General features: G+C 37.5%; 1 protein-coding gene across 8 annotated transcripts in view; it reads right to left on the bottom strand.

The window, feature by feature from the left end:
* LIMCH1 (LIM and calponin homology domains 1) overlaps positions 1 to 18,174 on the bottom strand; it is a 339,990-nt gene that overhangs the window by 201,593 nt on the left and 120,223 nt on the right. For all 8 annotated transcript variants that reach the window (XM_082637225.1, XM_082637218.1, XM_082637220.1 and 5 more), the window contains exon 2: positions 280 to 350. In XM_082637225.1, the coding sequence (XP_082493351.1) occupies positions 280 to 350 (71 nt within the window). The remainder of the gene's footprint in view (positions 1 to 279; positions 351 to 18,174) is intronic.

Raw genomic sequence — 18,174 nt, 5'->3', positions numbered from 1 at the left:
TTGGGCCCGAATTCCTACATTGTAAAAGTTGGTTGGAACTGAGTAGCAGCTACCAGATATTCTTTCTTTAACTAATTTGAAATTGCCAAGGTCCCCACCACTCCCTACTGCCCCAAGACTACTTATCTTTACTGCCTAACCCACCTAAGTGATTTGTTTTTGAATTTCAGATTCAAACTGTGAATAAATTCAAAACAAACACTAGAAGTTTTTCAGACAAACTGAATAGCATTAATGATTTTTCTTGAATAAAACCAACTGAATATAGGCTATACTTACTCGCAGAGAAGGATTCCATTTTCTAACCCTGTCCGAAAATCTTTATCACCAAAACTTCTGCCAGTTACTTGCTGGAAAAGAAAAAAAGAAAAACAGAGCATAAATTTTTCTTTTTTAATCAGGAAGCTTAGTGATTTTTTTCCAAGATATTTCAAGAGACTTGAAATAACTGGTGGCACTCCAAGAATGGGAAAAATCCGTTAGGTCTGAATTTCCTTTCCATGTGTAGCTTTGCTTAGATCAGCTAATCTAAAATTTAGACCATTTCTTTGAAGTTTTTTTCCTATCCAATACCTTAAAAAATATCTGTTCTTCCTGATAAGGATATTACTTTTGGGGTTTGGCCATGATAAGTCAAGGCCACAGCCTCTTTCATCCTGAGGGTCCAACACACACTTTCAAAAAAGCCTGCAGAAAGCACCACCTAAGGGTAAAGTATCTATTTGTTAAAACATTAAGGGGGCAGAGGAAAGGAGGACACAGACCCCCTAACCTTGAGAGACTAACGTCAAGACTGGATGGAGAAAAGCCAATATCCATACTAACATGGTGTGAAAAAGGAAAATAAAAGCTGACAAAGAATGAACTGTGCTGTGTCTGATAAAAACACAGTACTGATGGCCTTTCTTGATACCTCTGGCTCTCAGCAGCCCTTTGGTCTGGGCACCAGGGCATTCATTTTTTCATTCAGTAAATATTTATTGAGCATCTACAATATGCCAAGTAAATATGCATGCTATAAATCCTAAAGCAACCTCTAAAATAGCAAAATTTTAAAATATAGCTAATAAGCCAAGAAAGGAGATTAAATGGAATTATAAAAAAGATACTCTAACCATAAAAAGGAAAAAAGTAAAAGGGAATACAGAATAGGTGGAATAAATAGAAATCAAATAGCAATATTATAGACTTAAACCTAACCATGTCCATCAAAGCATTAAACATAAATGGTGTAAATATCCCCAATTAAACTAAAGAGATCATCAGATTGGATTAAAAAAGCAAGACCCAACTATGTGATGCCTACAAAGATACGAATAGGTAAAAATGGAATAGAATAAGATATACCATGCTAACACTAATCAAAAGAAAGCTAAAGTGGTTTTATTAACTTCTACAATAAAGAATAATACCAGGGACAGAGAAAGTCATCTTAAAACAAAGGGTTTAGGTCATCAGGAAAATAATTCTAAACACTTTTACACCTAATTTGTTTTTTTTTTAAAAGCTTCAAGATACATAAGCCAAATCAGATAGATCTGCAAGGAGAAATAGACAAATTCACAACTAGAGTCAGAGATTTAATATCTCTCTTTGATAACTGATAGAATAAGCAGATAGAAAATCAATAAGGATAAAGAAGGCTTGAATAACACTATCAACCAAATTGACTTAATTGACATTTCTAGAATATTCCACCCTACAACAGCAGAATGAACATTATTCTTAAGTTCACAATGAACATTTATTAAAATAGACCAGTTTCTGCATCAGAAAACTAGTCCCCACAAACTTAAAAGAATTTAATACATAAAAAGAAAGCTATCTGACCACAACGGAATTAAATTAGAAATTAACAACAGAAATGTCTATGAAAAAAAACCCCTAACCCCAAGTAATACAATTCTAAACAACCCATTGATCAAAGAAGAAATCAAAAGAAATTAGAATGTATTTCGTAGTGAAAGAATATGGCAATATAAAAATGTATGGAAAGATGCTAAAACAGTATATGGGGGAAATATATGGCACCAAACACCTATATATCAGAAAAAAGATCTCATATCAATGATTTCTGCTCTAACCTTAAGAAAATTAAGCCCAAATTAATCAGAAAAAAGAAGAATTTATAAGAGTTGAAATCAATCAAGCAGGAAACCAAAGACTGACAGAGAAAAAAAATCAATGAAATCAAAAGCTATTTAGGACCGGAAACTGCTGCAGTTCTCAGCCATGGTTAATAGTTGTTGTCAAGAGGATCCCAGGGCTCCTTGCTGGAGGGATGAGGAGCTGATGGGGACCCATGGAGGGTTTCTCGGAGTCTCTGTGGAGCCCCTGGGCCAGATCTCATAGTGAAGGCTGTAGGATCTTCCTTCCATCCCCAGAAGCTCTGCTTGAGTCCACAGGTGCCCACCTGACCTCTGGTTCCTGGGAAGAGTGGAGATGTCAGCAAGAGACCCCAGGTGCTGAGGCCCAGGGGGAAGATGCCAGCCAACTGGAGTGCTCCTGGGCCATCCCTGGCTCTGACTACAGGTGGATGTGAAAACTCCTGTAAGCCGTGTGGCTGACAGAGTCTTGGTGCTCCAGCCTGGTGTTAGGCCTGAGCCTCTGAGGTGGGAGAGCTGAGTTCAGGACATTGGACCACCAGAGACCTCATGGTCCCAAGTAATATCAATCAGTGAGAGCTCTCCCAGAGATCTCCATCTCAATGCTAAGACCCAGCTCCACCCAACAGCCAGGAAGCTCCAGTGTTGAACACCCCATGCCAAAAAACTAGCAAGAACACACCCCTACCCATTAGCAGACAGGCTGCCTAAAATCATACTAAGTTCACAGACACTCCAAAACACACCACCAGACATGGTCCTGTCCATCAGAAAGACAAGATCCAGCCCAACCTACCAGAACACAGGCACCAGTCTCCTCTACCAGGAAGCCCTCACAAGCCACTGAACCAAACTCACCCACTGGGGACAGACACCAAAAACAACGGGAACTACAAACCTGCAGCCTGCAAAAAAGGAGACGCCAAACACAGTAAGTTAAACAAAATGAGAAGACAGAAAAATGCAGCAGATGAAGGAGCAAGGTAAAAATCCACCAGACCAAACAAATGAAAAGGAAATAGGCAGTCTACCTGAAAAAAAATTCAGAGTAATTATAGTAAAGATGATCCAAAATCTTGGAAATAGAATGGAGAAAATACAAGAAATGTTTAACAAGGACCTAGAAGAACTAAAGAGCAAACAAACAATGATGAACAACACAATACATGAAATTTAAAATTCTCTAGAAGGAATCAATAGCAGAATAACTGAGGCAGAAGAACAGATAAGTGACCTGGAAGATAAAATAGTGGAAATAACTACAGCAGAGCAAAATAAAGAAAAAAGAATGAAAAGAGTTGAGGACAGTCTCAGAGACCTCTGGGACAACATTAAATGAACCAACATTTGAATTATAGGGGTCCCAGAAGAAGAAGAGAAAAAGAAAGGGTATGAGAAAATATTTGAAGAGATTATAGTTGAAAACTTCCCTAACATGGGAAAGGAAATAGTCAATCAAGTCCAGGAAGCACAGAGAGTCCCATACAGGATAAATCCAAGGAGAAACACGTCAAGACACATATTAATCAAACTATCAAAAATTAAATACAAAGAAAAATTATTAAAAGCAGCAAGGGAAAAGCAACAAATAACATACAAGGGAATCCCCATAAGGTTAACAGCTGATCTTTCAGTAGAAACTCTGCAAACCAGAAGGGAGTGGCAGGACATATTTAAAGTGACAAAAGTGAAAAACCTACAACCAAGACTACTCTACCCAGCAAGTATCTCATTCAGACTCAAAAGAGAAATTAAAAGCTTTACAGACAAGCAAAAGCTAAGAGAATTCAGCACCACCAAACCAGCTTTACAACAAATGCTAAAGAAACTTCTCTAGGCAAGAAACACAAGAGAAGGAAAAGACCTACAATACCAAACCCAAAACAATTAAGAAAATGGTAATAGGAACATACATATCGATAACTACCTTAAATGTAAATGGATTAAATGCTCCAATCAAAAGATATAGACCGGCTGAATGGATACAAAAACAAGACCCATATATATGCAGTCTACAAGAGACCCACTTCAGACCTAGGGACACATACAGACTGAAAGTGAGGGGATGGAAAAAGATATTCCATGCAAATGGAAATCAAAAGAAAGCTGGAGTAGCAATTCTCATATCAGATAAAATAGACTTTAAAATAAAGAATGTTACAAGAGACAAAGAAGGACACTACATAATGACCAAGGGATCAATCCAAGAAGAAGATACAACAATTGTAAATATTTATGCACGCAACATAGGAGCACCTCAATACATAAGGCAAATGCTAACAGCCTTAAAAGGGGAAATCGACAGTAACATAATCATAGTAGGGGACTTTAACACCCCACTTTCACCAATGGATAGATCACCCAAAATGGAAATAAATAAGGAAACCCAAGTTTTAAATGACACATTAGACAGGATGGACTTATTTGATATTTATAGGACATTCCATCCAAAAACAACAGTATACATTTTCTTCTGAAGTGCTCATGGAATATTTTCCAGGATAGATCATACCCTGGGTCACAAATCAAGCCTTGGTAAATTTAAGAAAATTGAAATCTTATCAAGTATCTTTTCCAACCACAACGCTATGAGACTAGATATCAATTACAGGAAAAAAATACTGCAAAAAAATACCAACACATGGAGGCTAAACAATACACTACTGAATAACCGAGAGATCACTGAAGAAATCAAAGAGGAAATCAGAAAATACCTAAAGACAAATGACAATGAAAACACGATGATCCAAAACCTATGGGATGCAGCAAAAGCAGTTCTAAAAGGGAAGTTTACAGCAATACAATCCTACCTCAAGAAACAAGAAAAATCTAGGGCTTCCCTGGTGGCACTGTGGTTGAGAGTCCACCTGCCAATGCAGGGGACAAGGGTTCATGCCCCAATCCAGGAAGATCCCGCATGTCGTGGAGCGGCTAGGCCTGTGAGCCATGGCTGCTGAGCCTGTGCGTCCGGAGCCTGTGCTCCACAATGGGAGAGGCCACAACAGTGAGAGGCCCGCGTACCGCAAAAAAAAAAAAAAAAGCGAGAAACAAGAAAAATCTCAAATAAACAACCTAAACTTACACTTAAAGCAATTAGAGAAAGAAGAACAAAAAAACCCCAAAGTTAGCAGAAGGAAAGAAATCATAAAGATCAGATCAGAAATAAATGAAAAATAAATGAAGGAAATGATAGCAAAGCTGAAGAAAACTAAAAGCTGGTTCTTTGAGAAGACAAACAAAATTGATAAACCATTAGCCAGACTCATCAAGAAAAAAAGGGAGAAGACACAAATCAACAGAATTAGAAATGAAAAAGAAGTAAAAACTGACACTGAATAAATACAAAGGGTCATGAGAGATTACTATGAACAACTATATGCCAATAAAATGGACAACCTGGAAGAAATGGACAAATTCTTAGAAAAGCACAACCTTCCAAGACAGAACCATGAAGAAATAGAAAATATAACCAGACCAATCACAAGCACTGAAATTGAAACTGTGATTAAAAATCTTCCAACAAACAAAAGCCCAGGACTAGATGGCTTCACAGGTGAATTCTATCGAACATGTAGAGAAGAGCTAACATCTATCCTGCTCAAACTCTTCCAAAATATAGCAGAGGAAGGAACACTCCTAAACTCATTCTACAAGGCCACCATCACCCTGATACCAAAACCAGACAAAGATGCCACAAACAATGAAAACTACAGGCCAATATCATTGATGAACAGAGATGCAAAAATCCTCAACAAAATACTAGCAAACAGAATCCAACAGCACATGAAAAGGATCATACAACATGATCAACTGGGGTTTATCCCAGGAATGCAAGGTTTCTTCAATATATGCAAATCAATCAATGTGATAAACCGTATTAACAAAATGAAGGAGAAAAACCACATGATCATGTCAATAGATGCAGAAAAAGCTTTTGACAAAATTCAACACACATTTATGATAAAAACCCTCCAGAAAGTAGACACAGAGGGAACTTACCTCAACATAATAAAGGCTATATATGACAAACCCACAGCCAACATCGTTCTCAATGGTGAAAAACTGAAACCATTTCCACTAAGATCAGGAACAAGACAAGGTTGCCCACTGTCACCACTATTATTCAATGCAGCTCTTTTTTCTCTTTTTTTTTTTTTTGCGGTACGCGGGCCTCTCACTGTTGTGGCCTCTCCCATTGAGGAGCACAGGCTCCGGACGCGCAGGCCCAGCGGCCATGGCTCATGGGCCTAGCCGCTCCGTGGCATGTGGGATCATCCCGGACCAGGGCACGAACCCATGTCCCCTGCATCGGCAGGCAGACTCTCAACCACTGTGCTACCAGGGAAGCCCTATTCAACATAGTTTTGGAAGCTTTAGCCATGGCAATCAGAGAAGAAAAAGAAATAAAAGGAATACAAATCAGGAAAGAAGAAGTAAAACTGTCACTGTGTTCAGATGGCATGACACTATACATAGAGAATCCTAAAGATGCTACCAGAAAACTACTAGAGCTAATCAATGAATTTGGTAAAGTAGCAGGATACAAAATTAATGCACAGAAATCTCTTGCATTCCTATACACTACTGATGAAAAATCTGAAAGAAAAATTAAGGAAACACTCCCACTTATCACTGCAACAAAAAGAATAAAATACCTAAGAATAAGCCTACCTAAGGAGACAAAAGACCTGTACACAGAAAACTATAAGACACTGATGAAAGAAATTAAAGATAATACAAACAGATGGAGAGATATACCATGTTCTTGGATTGGAAGAATCAACATTGTGAAAATAACTATACTACCCAAAGCAATCTACAGATTCAATGTAATCCCTATCAAACTACCAGTGGCATTTTTCATAGAACTAGAACAAAAAATTGCACAATTTGTATGGAAACACAAAAGACCCCGAATAGCCAAAGCAATGTTGAGAAAGAAAAACGGAGATGGAGGAATCAGGCTCCCTGACTTCAGACTATACTACAAAGCTACAGTAATCAAGACAGTATGGTACTGGCACAAAAACAGAAATACAGATCAATGGAATAGGATAGAAAGCCCAGAGATAACCTATGCACATATGGTCACCTTATCTTTCATAAAGGAGGCAGGAATATACATTGGAGAAAAGACAGTCTCTTCAATAAGTGGTGCTGGGAAAACTGGACAGCTACATGTGAAAGTATGAAATTAGAACACTTCCTAATCCCATACACAAAAATAAACTCAAAATGGATAAAAGACCTAAATGTGAGGACAGACACTATAAAACTCTTAGAGGAAAACATAGGCAGAACATTCTATGACATAAATCATAGCAAGATCCTTTTGGACCCACCTCCTAGAGGAATGGAAATAAAAACAAAGATAAACAAATGGGACCTAATGAAACTTAAAATCTTTTGCACAGCAAAGGCAAACATAAACAAGACAACAAGACAACCCTCAGAATGGGAGAAAATATTTGCAAATGAAGCAACTGACAAAGGATTAATCTCCAAGATATATAAGCAGCTCATGCAGCTCAATATCACAAAAACAAACAACCCAATCCAAAGATGGGTGGAGAACTAAATAGACATTTCTCCAGAGAAGATACACAGATGGCTGACAAATACATGAAAGGATGTTCAACATCACTAATCAGTAGGGAAATGCAAATCAAAAGTACAATGAGGTATCACCTCACACCAGTCAGAATGGCCATCATCAAAAACTCTACCAACAATAAATGCTGGAAAGGGTGTGGAGAAAAGGGAACCCTCTTGCACTGTTGGTGGGAATGTAAATTGATACAGCCACTATGGATAACATTATGGAGGTTCCTTAAAAAACTAAAAATAGAGCTACCATATGACCCAGCAATCCCACTACTGAGCATATACCCTGAGAAAACCATAATTCAAAAAGAGTCCTGTACCACAATGTTCATTGCAGCACTATTTACAATAGCCAGGACATGGAAGCAACCTAAGTGTCCATCTACTGATAAATGGATAAAGAAGATGTGGCCATAAAAAGAAACGAAATTGAGTTATTTGTAGTGAGGTGGATGGACCTAGAGTCTGTCAGACAGAGTGAAGTAAGTCAGAAAGATAAAGACAAATATCGTATGCTGACACATATATATGGATCTAAAAAAAAATTTTTTCTGATGAACTTAGGGGCAGGACAGGAATAAAGACGCAGATGTAGAGAATGGACTTGAGGACACAGGGAGGTGGAAGGGTAAGCTGAGACAAAATGAGAGAGTAGCATTGACATATATACACTACCAAATGTAAAATAGATAGCTAGTGGGAAGCAGCTACATAGCACAGGGAGATCAGCTCAGTGCTTTGTGACCACTTAGAGGGGTGGGATAGGGAGGGTGGGAGGAAGACACAAGAGGGAGGGGATATGGGGATATATATATATATACATATAGCTGATTCACTTTGTTATACAGCAGAAAGTAATACAACATTGTAAAGCATTTATACTCCAATAACGATGTTAAAAAAACTCTTTATATGAGATCAACAAAACTGATAAACCTTTAGCTAATAAATTTGATAACCTTTGGTTTTTAGCCAAAAAAGAAAGACACAAATTACCAATACAAGGAATGACATTATATCATTACAGATTCTACATACATTAAAAGGATAACAAAGAAATATAAATAAATCTGTGACAATAAGTTCACCAACTTAGATGAATTGAATAAAATTTTTGACACAAGCATCCATAGTTCACTCAACAAAGAAATAGATAACCTTCCCAAAAGAAAACGCCAGGCCCAGAAGGCTTACCTGGTGAATTACAGCAAATATTTAAGAAAGAAGTAATGCAATTCTACACAAACTCTTCTAGACAATTGAAGAGGAAAGAATACTTCCTAGTTCATTTGATTAGGGCAGCATTACTGTGATTCCAAAATGAAAGACATTATAAAACAGATAACACACATACACACACTCAGAGACACACACACAGGGGAAATATGTCAACACCATGGTGGGAATCAGCTGTGATCTTTATTTTCTTCTTTTAGAGTTTCCCTCTTTTTCTAAAACTTTCTCCAGTTAATACATATTACTTTAACCATCAGAAAAACCAAACAAGGTTTTTTCTTTTTCTTTTTTTTTTTGAAGAGCAGCCCAAGGAAACTAAGCAGTCCCAACTCTTCCTTGTAAATCAGAGTTCAAGTTCTATTATAAGACATCCTCATTACCATTCCCACTAGAAAGGCAATCCACAAGCCAATATAATATACCACCTCAAAAAAATTCCTTTGTTAATATCCTCTCATTCTTATCTGAGGAAAGGTGAGAAAATAGATAAAACGTAGTTCCTTACAGTTTGCAAATATCTAGCTTTTTCCACAAAATAAAATATTAAGAAAGGAATTAAAGAAAGTCTTTATAAAGCTAAAGTTTTAACCACAGACTTAGAACAGCATAACGTTTTCTTTCGTGAATTTATTAGTCCTGATTTATATTCTCAAAACGTTACTAATATTCTCTATAAAACTAACCTCCATTCAGTGAGAAGTGATCAGAAAGTTTTAAAAACATTTTTTTCAGGTCTTTACATTTTTGTTAGAAGTATTATATTCTAGTGCAGACGGTGCTAACATTGAGAACCGAAGCTCATTTAGTTACATTTATTACAGAATTTCTGGCTAAGTTAAGTCAGGTACCTCTCCATTTACTGGGCAAAGATAATAAGCAGGGCTGAGATAGAAACACAAATGAGACATGGCCACTGCATGCAGAAAACTCACAGATGGGAGGAAAGCAGATATCTAAGCTCCTACCATAAATAGAAGGTAACAGAACTATTAAGATTATAAGAAAATATTGGTGGCCCATGAACCACCTAAAATTCCCATGTACTATTTAAAATTATCTTGCATGTGATGCATGGCCACTAAAAAATTTCAAGTAGAGTCGATTTAATAGTCCAAAGTCAGCCTGCTAATCAAGGTGTCGTCTTTTCCCACATGCCACAACGAAGATCCTGCATGCCACAACTAAGACCCATCACAGCCAAAATAAATAAATAAATAAGTAAATTTTTTTAAGTTACAATTTAAAAAAATTAAAAATAAAAAAATAAATGTTCGAAATCCTATTATAATGATCTTAAGAAGCAATTCTATTGGCTGGCAAAATAATGGTCCCTGCATTCAAGAAATAGAAAAAATACAAAATTTACTATATTTTGACTTAACCTTTGAAAGACATGGAGATTTTCCCTAAATTGTTGTACAAAAACAGGTACACTTTTTAGAAGGTTTGATTTCCTCCTACCAACAGTCAATGAAAATCACACCTCTTTAATTCACCAGAGAAAATTATTTGTAGTTCATTATGCTCACTTCTCTTTTGATAATATTTGACTTATTTAACAAAAAGAGTATTTCTTTTTAAACCTAAATTGTAAAATAAAGCAGAAGAGAATTGCTCTTATTTTTCACATTTATTGACAAATAAATCCACTGCTATTTCTGTCTCCTTAATAGGGCTGCTAGAAAAATCAAATCAAAATTCTGTGGAAAAGAATACAGGAAGGAGGCAGCTGTCTGCAAGCTAGGAAGGGTGCTCTCACTAGAGACCAATCAGCTGGCATCTTCATCTTGGACTTCCCAGCATTCTGAACTTCCCAACTGGCCCAGAAAACTGCGTTCTTGGTTTTCCGCAAGCTCATTAGCCACAGGATCCAATCCATTGCCAGCACAGGCTGTTACAACTCCAACCTGGGTCCAGAGATGGACTTTGGACTGTGAAGGCATAAAGGATAATAGTTTAAAAAAACAGATAGACCAGAGGGCAGACAGCAGAAGCAAGAAGAACTACAGTCCTGCAGCCTGTGAAACAAAAACCACATTCACAGAAAGACAGACAAGATGAAAAGGCAGAGGGCTAGGTACCAGATGAAGGAACAAGATAAAACCCCAGAAAAACAACTAAATGAAGTGAAGACAGGCAACCTTCCAGAAAAAGAATTCAGAATAATGATAGTGAAGATGATCCAGGACCTCAGAAAAAGAATGGAGGCAAAGATCGAGAAGATGCAAGAAATGTTTAACAAAGACCTAGAAGAATTAAAGAACAAACAAACAGAGATGAACGATACACTAACTAAAATGAAAACTACACTAGAAGGAATCAATAGCAGAATAACAGGCAGAAGAACGGATAAGTGACCCGGAAGACAGAATGGTGGAATTCACTGCTGCGGAACAGAATAAAGAAAAAAGAATGAAAAGAAATGAAGACAGCCTAAGAGACCTCTGGGACAACATTAAATGCAACAACATTCACATTATAGGGGTCCCAGGAGGAGAAGAGACAGAGAAAGGACCCGAGAAAATCTTTGAAGAGATTACAGTCGAAAACTTCCCTAACATGGGAAAGGAAATAGCCACCTAAGTCCAGGAAGTGCAGAGAGTCCCATACAGGATGCACCCAAGGAGAAACACACCGAGACACATAGTAATCAAACTGGCAAAAATTAAAGACAAAGAAAAATTATTGAAAGCAATAAGGGAAAAATGACAAATAACATACAACGGAACTCCCAAAAGGTTAACAGTTGATTTCTCAGCAGAAACTCTACAAGCCAGAAGGGAGTGGCATGATATACTTAAAGTGATGAAAGGGAAGAACCTAAAACCAAGATTACTCTACCCAGCAAGGATCTCATTCAGATTCGATGGAGAAATCAAAAGCTTTACAGACAAGCAAAAGCTAAGAGAATTCAGCACCACCAAACCAGCTTTACAACAAATGCTAAAGAAACTTCTCTAGGCAAGAAACACAAGAGAAGGAAAAGACCTACAATACCAAACCCAAAACAATTAAGAAAATGGTAATAGGAACATACATATCAATAACTACCTTAAATATAAATGGATTAAATGCTCCAATCAAAAGACATAGACCGGCTGAATGGATACAAAAACAAGACCCATATATATGCTGTCTACAAGAGACCCACTTCAGACCTAGGGACACATACAGACTGAAAGTGAGGGGATGGAAAAAGATATTCCATGAAAATGGGAATCAAAAGAAAGGTGGAGTAGCAATTCTCATATCAGATAAAATAGACTTTAAAATAAAGAATGTTACAAGAGACAAGGAAGGACACTACGTCATGATCAAAGGATCAATCCAAGAAGAAGATATAACAATTGTAAATATATATGCACCCAACATAGGAGCACCTCAATACATAAGGCAAATGCTAACAGCCTTAAAAGGGGAAATCGACAGTAACAGAATAATAGTGGGGGACTTTAACACCTCACTTACACCAATGGACAGATTATCCAAAATGAAAATAAATAAGGAAACAGAAGCTTTAAATGACACAATAGACCAGATAGATTTAATTGATATTTATAGGACATTCCATCCAGAAACAGCAGATTACACTTTCTTCTCAAGTGCACACGGAACATTCTCCAGGATAGATCACATCTTGGGTCACAAATAAAGCCACAGTAAATTTAAGAAAATTGAAATCATATCAAGCATCTCTTCTGCCCACAATGCTATGAAATTAGAAATGAATTACAGGGGGAAAAAACGTAAAAAACACAAACACATGGAGGCTAAACAATACGTTATTAAATAACCAAGAGATCACTGAAGAAATCAAAGAGGAAATCAAAAAATACCTAGAGACAAATGACAATGAAAACACGACAATCCAAAACCTATAGAATGCAGCAAAAGCAGTTCTAAGAGGGAATTTAATAGCTATACAAGCCTACCTCAAGAAACAAGAAAAATCTCAAATAAACAATCTAACCTTACACCTAAAGGAACTAGAGAAAGAAAAACAAACAAAACCCAAAGCTAGCAGAAGGAAAGAAATCATAAAGATCAGAGCAGAAATAAATGAAATAGAAACAAAGAAAACAATAGCAAAGATCAATAAAACTAAAAGGTGGTTCTTTGAGAAGATCAACAAAATTGATAAACCATTAGCCAGACTCATCAAGAAAAAGAGGGAGAGGACTCAAATCAATAAAATTAGAAATGAAAAAGGAAAAGTTACAACAGACACTGCAGAAATACAAAGCATCCTAAGAGACTACTACAAGCAACTCTATGCCAATAAAATGGACAACATGGGAGAAATGGACAAATTCTTAGAAAGGTATAACCTTCCAAGACTGAACCTGGAAGAAATAGAAAATATGAACAGACCAATCACAAGTAATGAAATTGAAACTGGGATTTGTTCCAACAAACAAAAGTGCAGGACCAGATGGCTTCACAGGTGAATTCTATCAAACATTTAGAGAAGAGCTAACACCCATCTTTCTCAAACTCTTCCAAAAAATTGGGGAGGAAGGAACACTCCCAAACTCATTCTATGAGGCCACAATCACCCTGATACCAAAACCAGACAAAGATACTACAAAAAAAGAAAATTACAGACCAATATCATTGATGAATGTAGATGCAAAAATCCTCAACAAAATACTAGCAAACAGAATCCAACAACACATTAAAAGGATCATACACCATGATCAAGTGGGATTTATCCCAGGGATGCAAGGATTCTTCAATATATATAAATTAATCAATATGATAAACCATATTAACAAATTGAAGAATAAAAACCATATGATCATGTCAATAGATGCAGAAAAAGCTTTTGACAAAATTCAACATCCATTTATGATAAAAAACTCTCCAGAAAGTGGGCATAGAGGGAACCTACCTCAACATAATAAAGGCCATATATGACAAACCCAAAGCAAACATCATTCTCAATGGTGAAAAACTGAAAGCGTTTCTTCTAAGATCAGGAACAGGACAAGAATGTCCACTCTCACCACTATTATTCAACATAGTTTTGGAAGTCCTAGCCATGGCAGTCAGAGAAGAAAAAGAAATAAAAGGAATACAAATTGGAAAAGAAGAATTAAAACTGTCACTGTTTGCAGATGACATGATACTATACATAGAGAATCCTAAAGGTGCCACCAGAAAACTACTAGAGCTAATCAATGAATTTGGTAAAGTAGCAGGATACAAAATTAGTGCACAGAAATCTCTTGCATTCCTATACACTAATGATGAAAAATCTGAAAGAGAAATTAAGGCAACACTCCCATTTACCATTGAAACAAAAAGAATAAAATACCTAGGAATAAACCTACCTAGGGAGACAAAAGACCTGTATGCAGAAAACTACAAGACACTGATGAAAGAAATTAAAGATGATACAAACAGATGGAGAGATATACCATGCTCTTGGATTGGAAGAATCAATATTGTGAAAATGACTATACTACCCAAAGCAATCTACAGATTCAATGAAATCCCTATCAAATTACCAATGGCATTTTTTACAGAACTGGAACAAAAAAATCTTAAAATTTGTATGGAGACACAAAAGACCCCGAATAGCCAAAGCAGTCTTGAGGGAAAAAAACAGAGCTGGAGGAATCAGACTCCCTGACTTCAGACTATACTATAAAGCTACAGTAATCAAGACAATATGGTACTGGCACAAAACCAGAAACATAGATCAATGGAACAAGATAGAAAGCCCAGAGATAAACCCATGCATCTATGGTCAACTAATCTATGACAAAGGCTGCCAGGATATACAATGGAGAAAAGACAGTCTCTTCAATAAGTGGTGCTGGGAAAACTGGACAGCTACATGGAAAAGAATGAAATTAGAACACTCCCTAACACCATACACAAAAATAAACTCAAAATGGATTAGAGACCTAAATGTAAGACCGGACACTATAAAACTCTTAGAGGAAAACATAGGAAGAACACTCTCTCACAGAAATCATAGCAAGATCTTTTTTGATCCACCTCATAGAGAAATGGAAATAAAAACAAACAAATGGGACCTAATGAAACTTAAAAGCTTTTGCACAGCAAAGGAAACCATAAACAAGATGAAAAGACAACCCTCAAAATGGGAGAAAATATTTGTAAATGAATCAACAGACGAAGGATTAATCTCCAAAATATATAAATAGCTCATGCAGCTCAATATCAAAAAAACAAACAATCCAATCCAAAAATGGGCAGAAGACCTAAATAGACATTTCTCCAAAGAAGACATACAGATGGCCAAGAAACACATGACAAGCTGCTCAACATCACTAATTATTAGAGAAATGCAAATCAAAACTACAATGACGTATCACCCCACACCAGTTAGAATGGGCATCATCAGAAAATCTGCAAACAACAAATGCTGGAGAGGGTGTGGAGAAAAGGGAACCCTCTTGCACTGTTGGTGGGAATGTAAATTGATACAGCCACTATGGATAACATTATGGAGGTTCCTTAAAAAACTAAAAATAGAATTACCATATGATCCAGCAATCCCAGTACTGGGCATATACCCAGAGAAAACCATAATTCAAAATGACACACGCACCTCAATGTTCATTGCAGCACTATTTACAATAGCCAGGTCATGCAAGCAATCTAAATGCTCATCAACAGACGAATGGATAAAGAAGATGTGGTACATATATAGAATGGAATATACTCAGCCATGAAAAGGAACGAAATCGGGTCATTTGTTGAGATGTGGATGGATCTAGAGACTGTCATACAGAGTGAAGTAAGTCAGAAAGAGAAAGACAAATACCATATGCTAACACATATATATGGAATTTAAGAAAAAATATGTCATGAAGAACCTAGGGGTAAGACAGGACTATAGACACAGACCTACTAGAGAATGGACTTGAGGATATGGGGAGGGGGAAGGGTAAGCTGTGGCAAAGTGAGAGAGTGGCATGGACATATATATGCTACCAAACGTAAAATAGATAGCTAATGGGAAGCAGCCGCATAGCACAGGGAGATCAGCTCGGTGCTTTGTGACCACCTAGAGGGGTGGGATAGGGAGGGTGGGAGGGAGGGAGACACAAGAGGGAAGAGATATGGGAACATATGTATATGTATAACTGATTCACTTTGTTATAAAGCAGAAACTAACACACCATTGTAAAGCAATTATACTCCAATAAAGATGTAAAAAAAATAATAAATAAATAAGTAAAAGAAGAAAACAATAGCTCCTTACATCTATTCAGTTTGGGTTGGCAAAGAAACAGCATAGAAGTCCAGGCCTGAGGTTATTTAATCAACATTATCAGACCATGATCCTCTCCAGCACTAGCTCTGAGTGTTTAATGTTCAGGATAATAAAATGCAATCTGCAGAATCCATTTATATTTTCATCATGTCATCAGAAACCCAGAAGGCGCTGTTTATAGCCACAGATTGACAGACTCTGCTAAAAAAAAATCTAATTAAGAATACAAGAAATGCTCCAAAGCATGCTGGGAGCATTAAATCCTCTGATCTAGCCATTGCGTGCTCTAGACACAGGAAATGGGTCAGTCCAGGAACATATGAGTGGGTTTAGCAGTAAGTGTGTTTGCACACTTAGGCTATCCTTACCTTCTAAAGAGACAGAACAGATACTGCAAAGAAAGACAAACAACTCATGAGCTTTAACACAACATAAAGTATTAGCAATTGATTTGAGAGCAAAGAAAAAGAATGAGTCCCGAAAGAAAATGGGCTAGTAAAGTGCTTCTGGGATATGTGTGCTGTCTCTACTATAAGAAGCAGAGCTAGGCTTCAGCCACAGTGTGATTTTTACCTGGGTATCGTGTTGCTCCTTAAATAAATACTTCAATTCATGGTTAATTTTGACAAATCAGTGTATGGAACTGTCATCTAGTCCTCAGCACAGGGATATAAAAAACCTCTGAACTAGGCAAATCAGGGTCCAAATTTCAGGTGTGACACTTCAGAGCTACGTGACGCTGGACAAATGGCTTCGTTTCTCTGAGTCTGCTCCATCATCTTTAAAAGACAGTTGTAGGAACCTGTTTTACAAGGTTGTTAGAGGTTAGAAATCATGAGTAGAAACCATCTAATAGGACATTTACTACTGATTGGAAGCTCTATTACTTTCTTTCCTCGAGCTTCATATCTAAGAAGAAAAAAATCCATGCTGGAGTGTCTAGATCAGGCGGTTGCAATTTCTGTTCAGAAATACCGCTCAAGGGCTTCCCTGGTGGCGCAGTGGTTGAGAGTCCGTCTGCCGATGCGGGGGACGGGGGTTTGTGCCCCGGTCCAGGGAAGATCCCACATGCCACGGAGCGGCTGGGCCCGTGAGCCATGGCCGCTGAGCCTGCGCGTCTGGAGCCTGTGCTCCGCAGCGGGAGAGGCCACGACAGTGAGAGGCCCGCACACCGCAAAAAAAAAAAAAAAAAAAAGAAATACCGCTCAAGAGAAAGTGAGTATGGCTGAGGCAGATCTGCTGCTTCACAGATGGCTCTGGGCTTGTGAGTGCTGGGTACAAAATCACACGATGTGACAGACTCCTATACACATGGTCCGGATTTAGTGAGACCATGAGGAGACAATTGGGCAAATCCAGAAACATGACACATTTTATAAGAAAATTGACCTTCAAAAAGCCAATGTCGTGAAGAAAAGGGGAGGCTTGTTACCTTAAATAAGAGACTTAAGGGACATGAAAACCAATTCATTGCACGCATCTTAGTGAAATCCTAGTTTAAAAGCAGATTTACAGGTGATATTTTGGGCACGATTGGGGAAATCTGGTCATTTGATAATATCAGGGCATTACTTCACTTTATGAAGAGTGACAATGGCACGGTTGTTATGTAGAAGAATGTCCTCATAGCTTGGAGATGCGCACTAAAGTAGTTACAGGGAAAGGGGTCTGATGTCTGTAATTTATTTTGAAAAGGTTGAAAAGATATTAGGAGTATGTGTGCATGTGTTTGTGTTAGAAGTAAATAGAGAAAATGTTAACAATTATTGACACTAGGTGGTGGGTATATGGCCTCTTTGAACCAACCTACCTTCCTTCCTGCCTCTCTCTCTGTCTCTCTCTGTGTCTCTCTCTCTGTCTCTCTCTCTCTCTGTCTCTCTCTCTCTCTCTCATGTTTCAAAATATTCATAAAAAAATGTTGTCTGGAGCTACAGCTGAAAGTCATTCAGCAGTCCAGGGAAAGAAATCACGTCAAAA

The sequence above is a fragment of the Mesoplodon mirus genome (assembly GCF_964341445.2).
Source record: "Mesoplodon mirus genome assembly, chromosome: 2".
NCBI classification, from domain to species: Eukaryota; Metazoa; Chordata; class Mammalia; order Artiodactyla; family Ziphiidae; genus Mesoplodon; species Mesoplodon mirus.
This window is presented reverse-complemented; position numbering and strand designations above follow the sequence as displayed.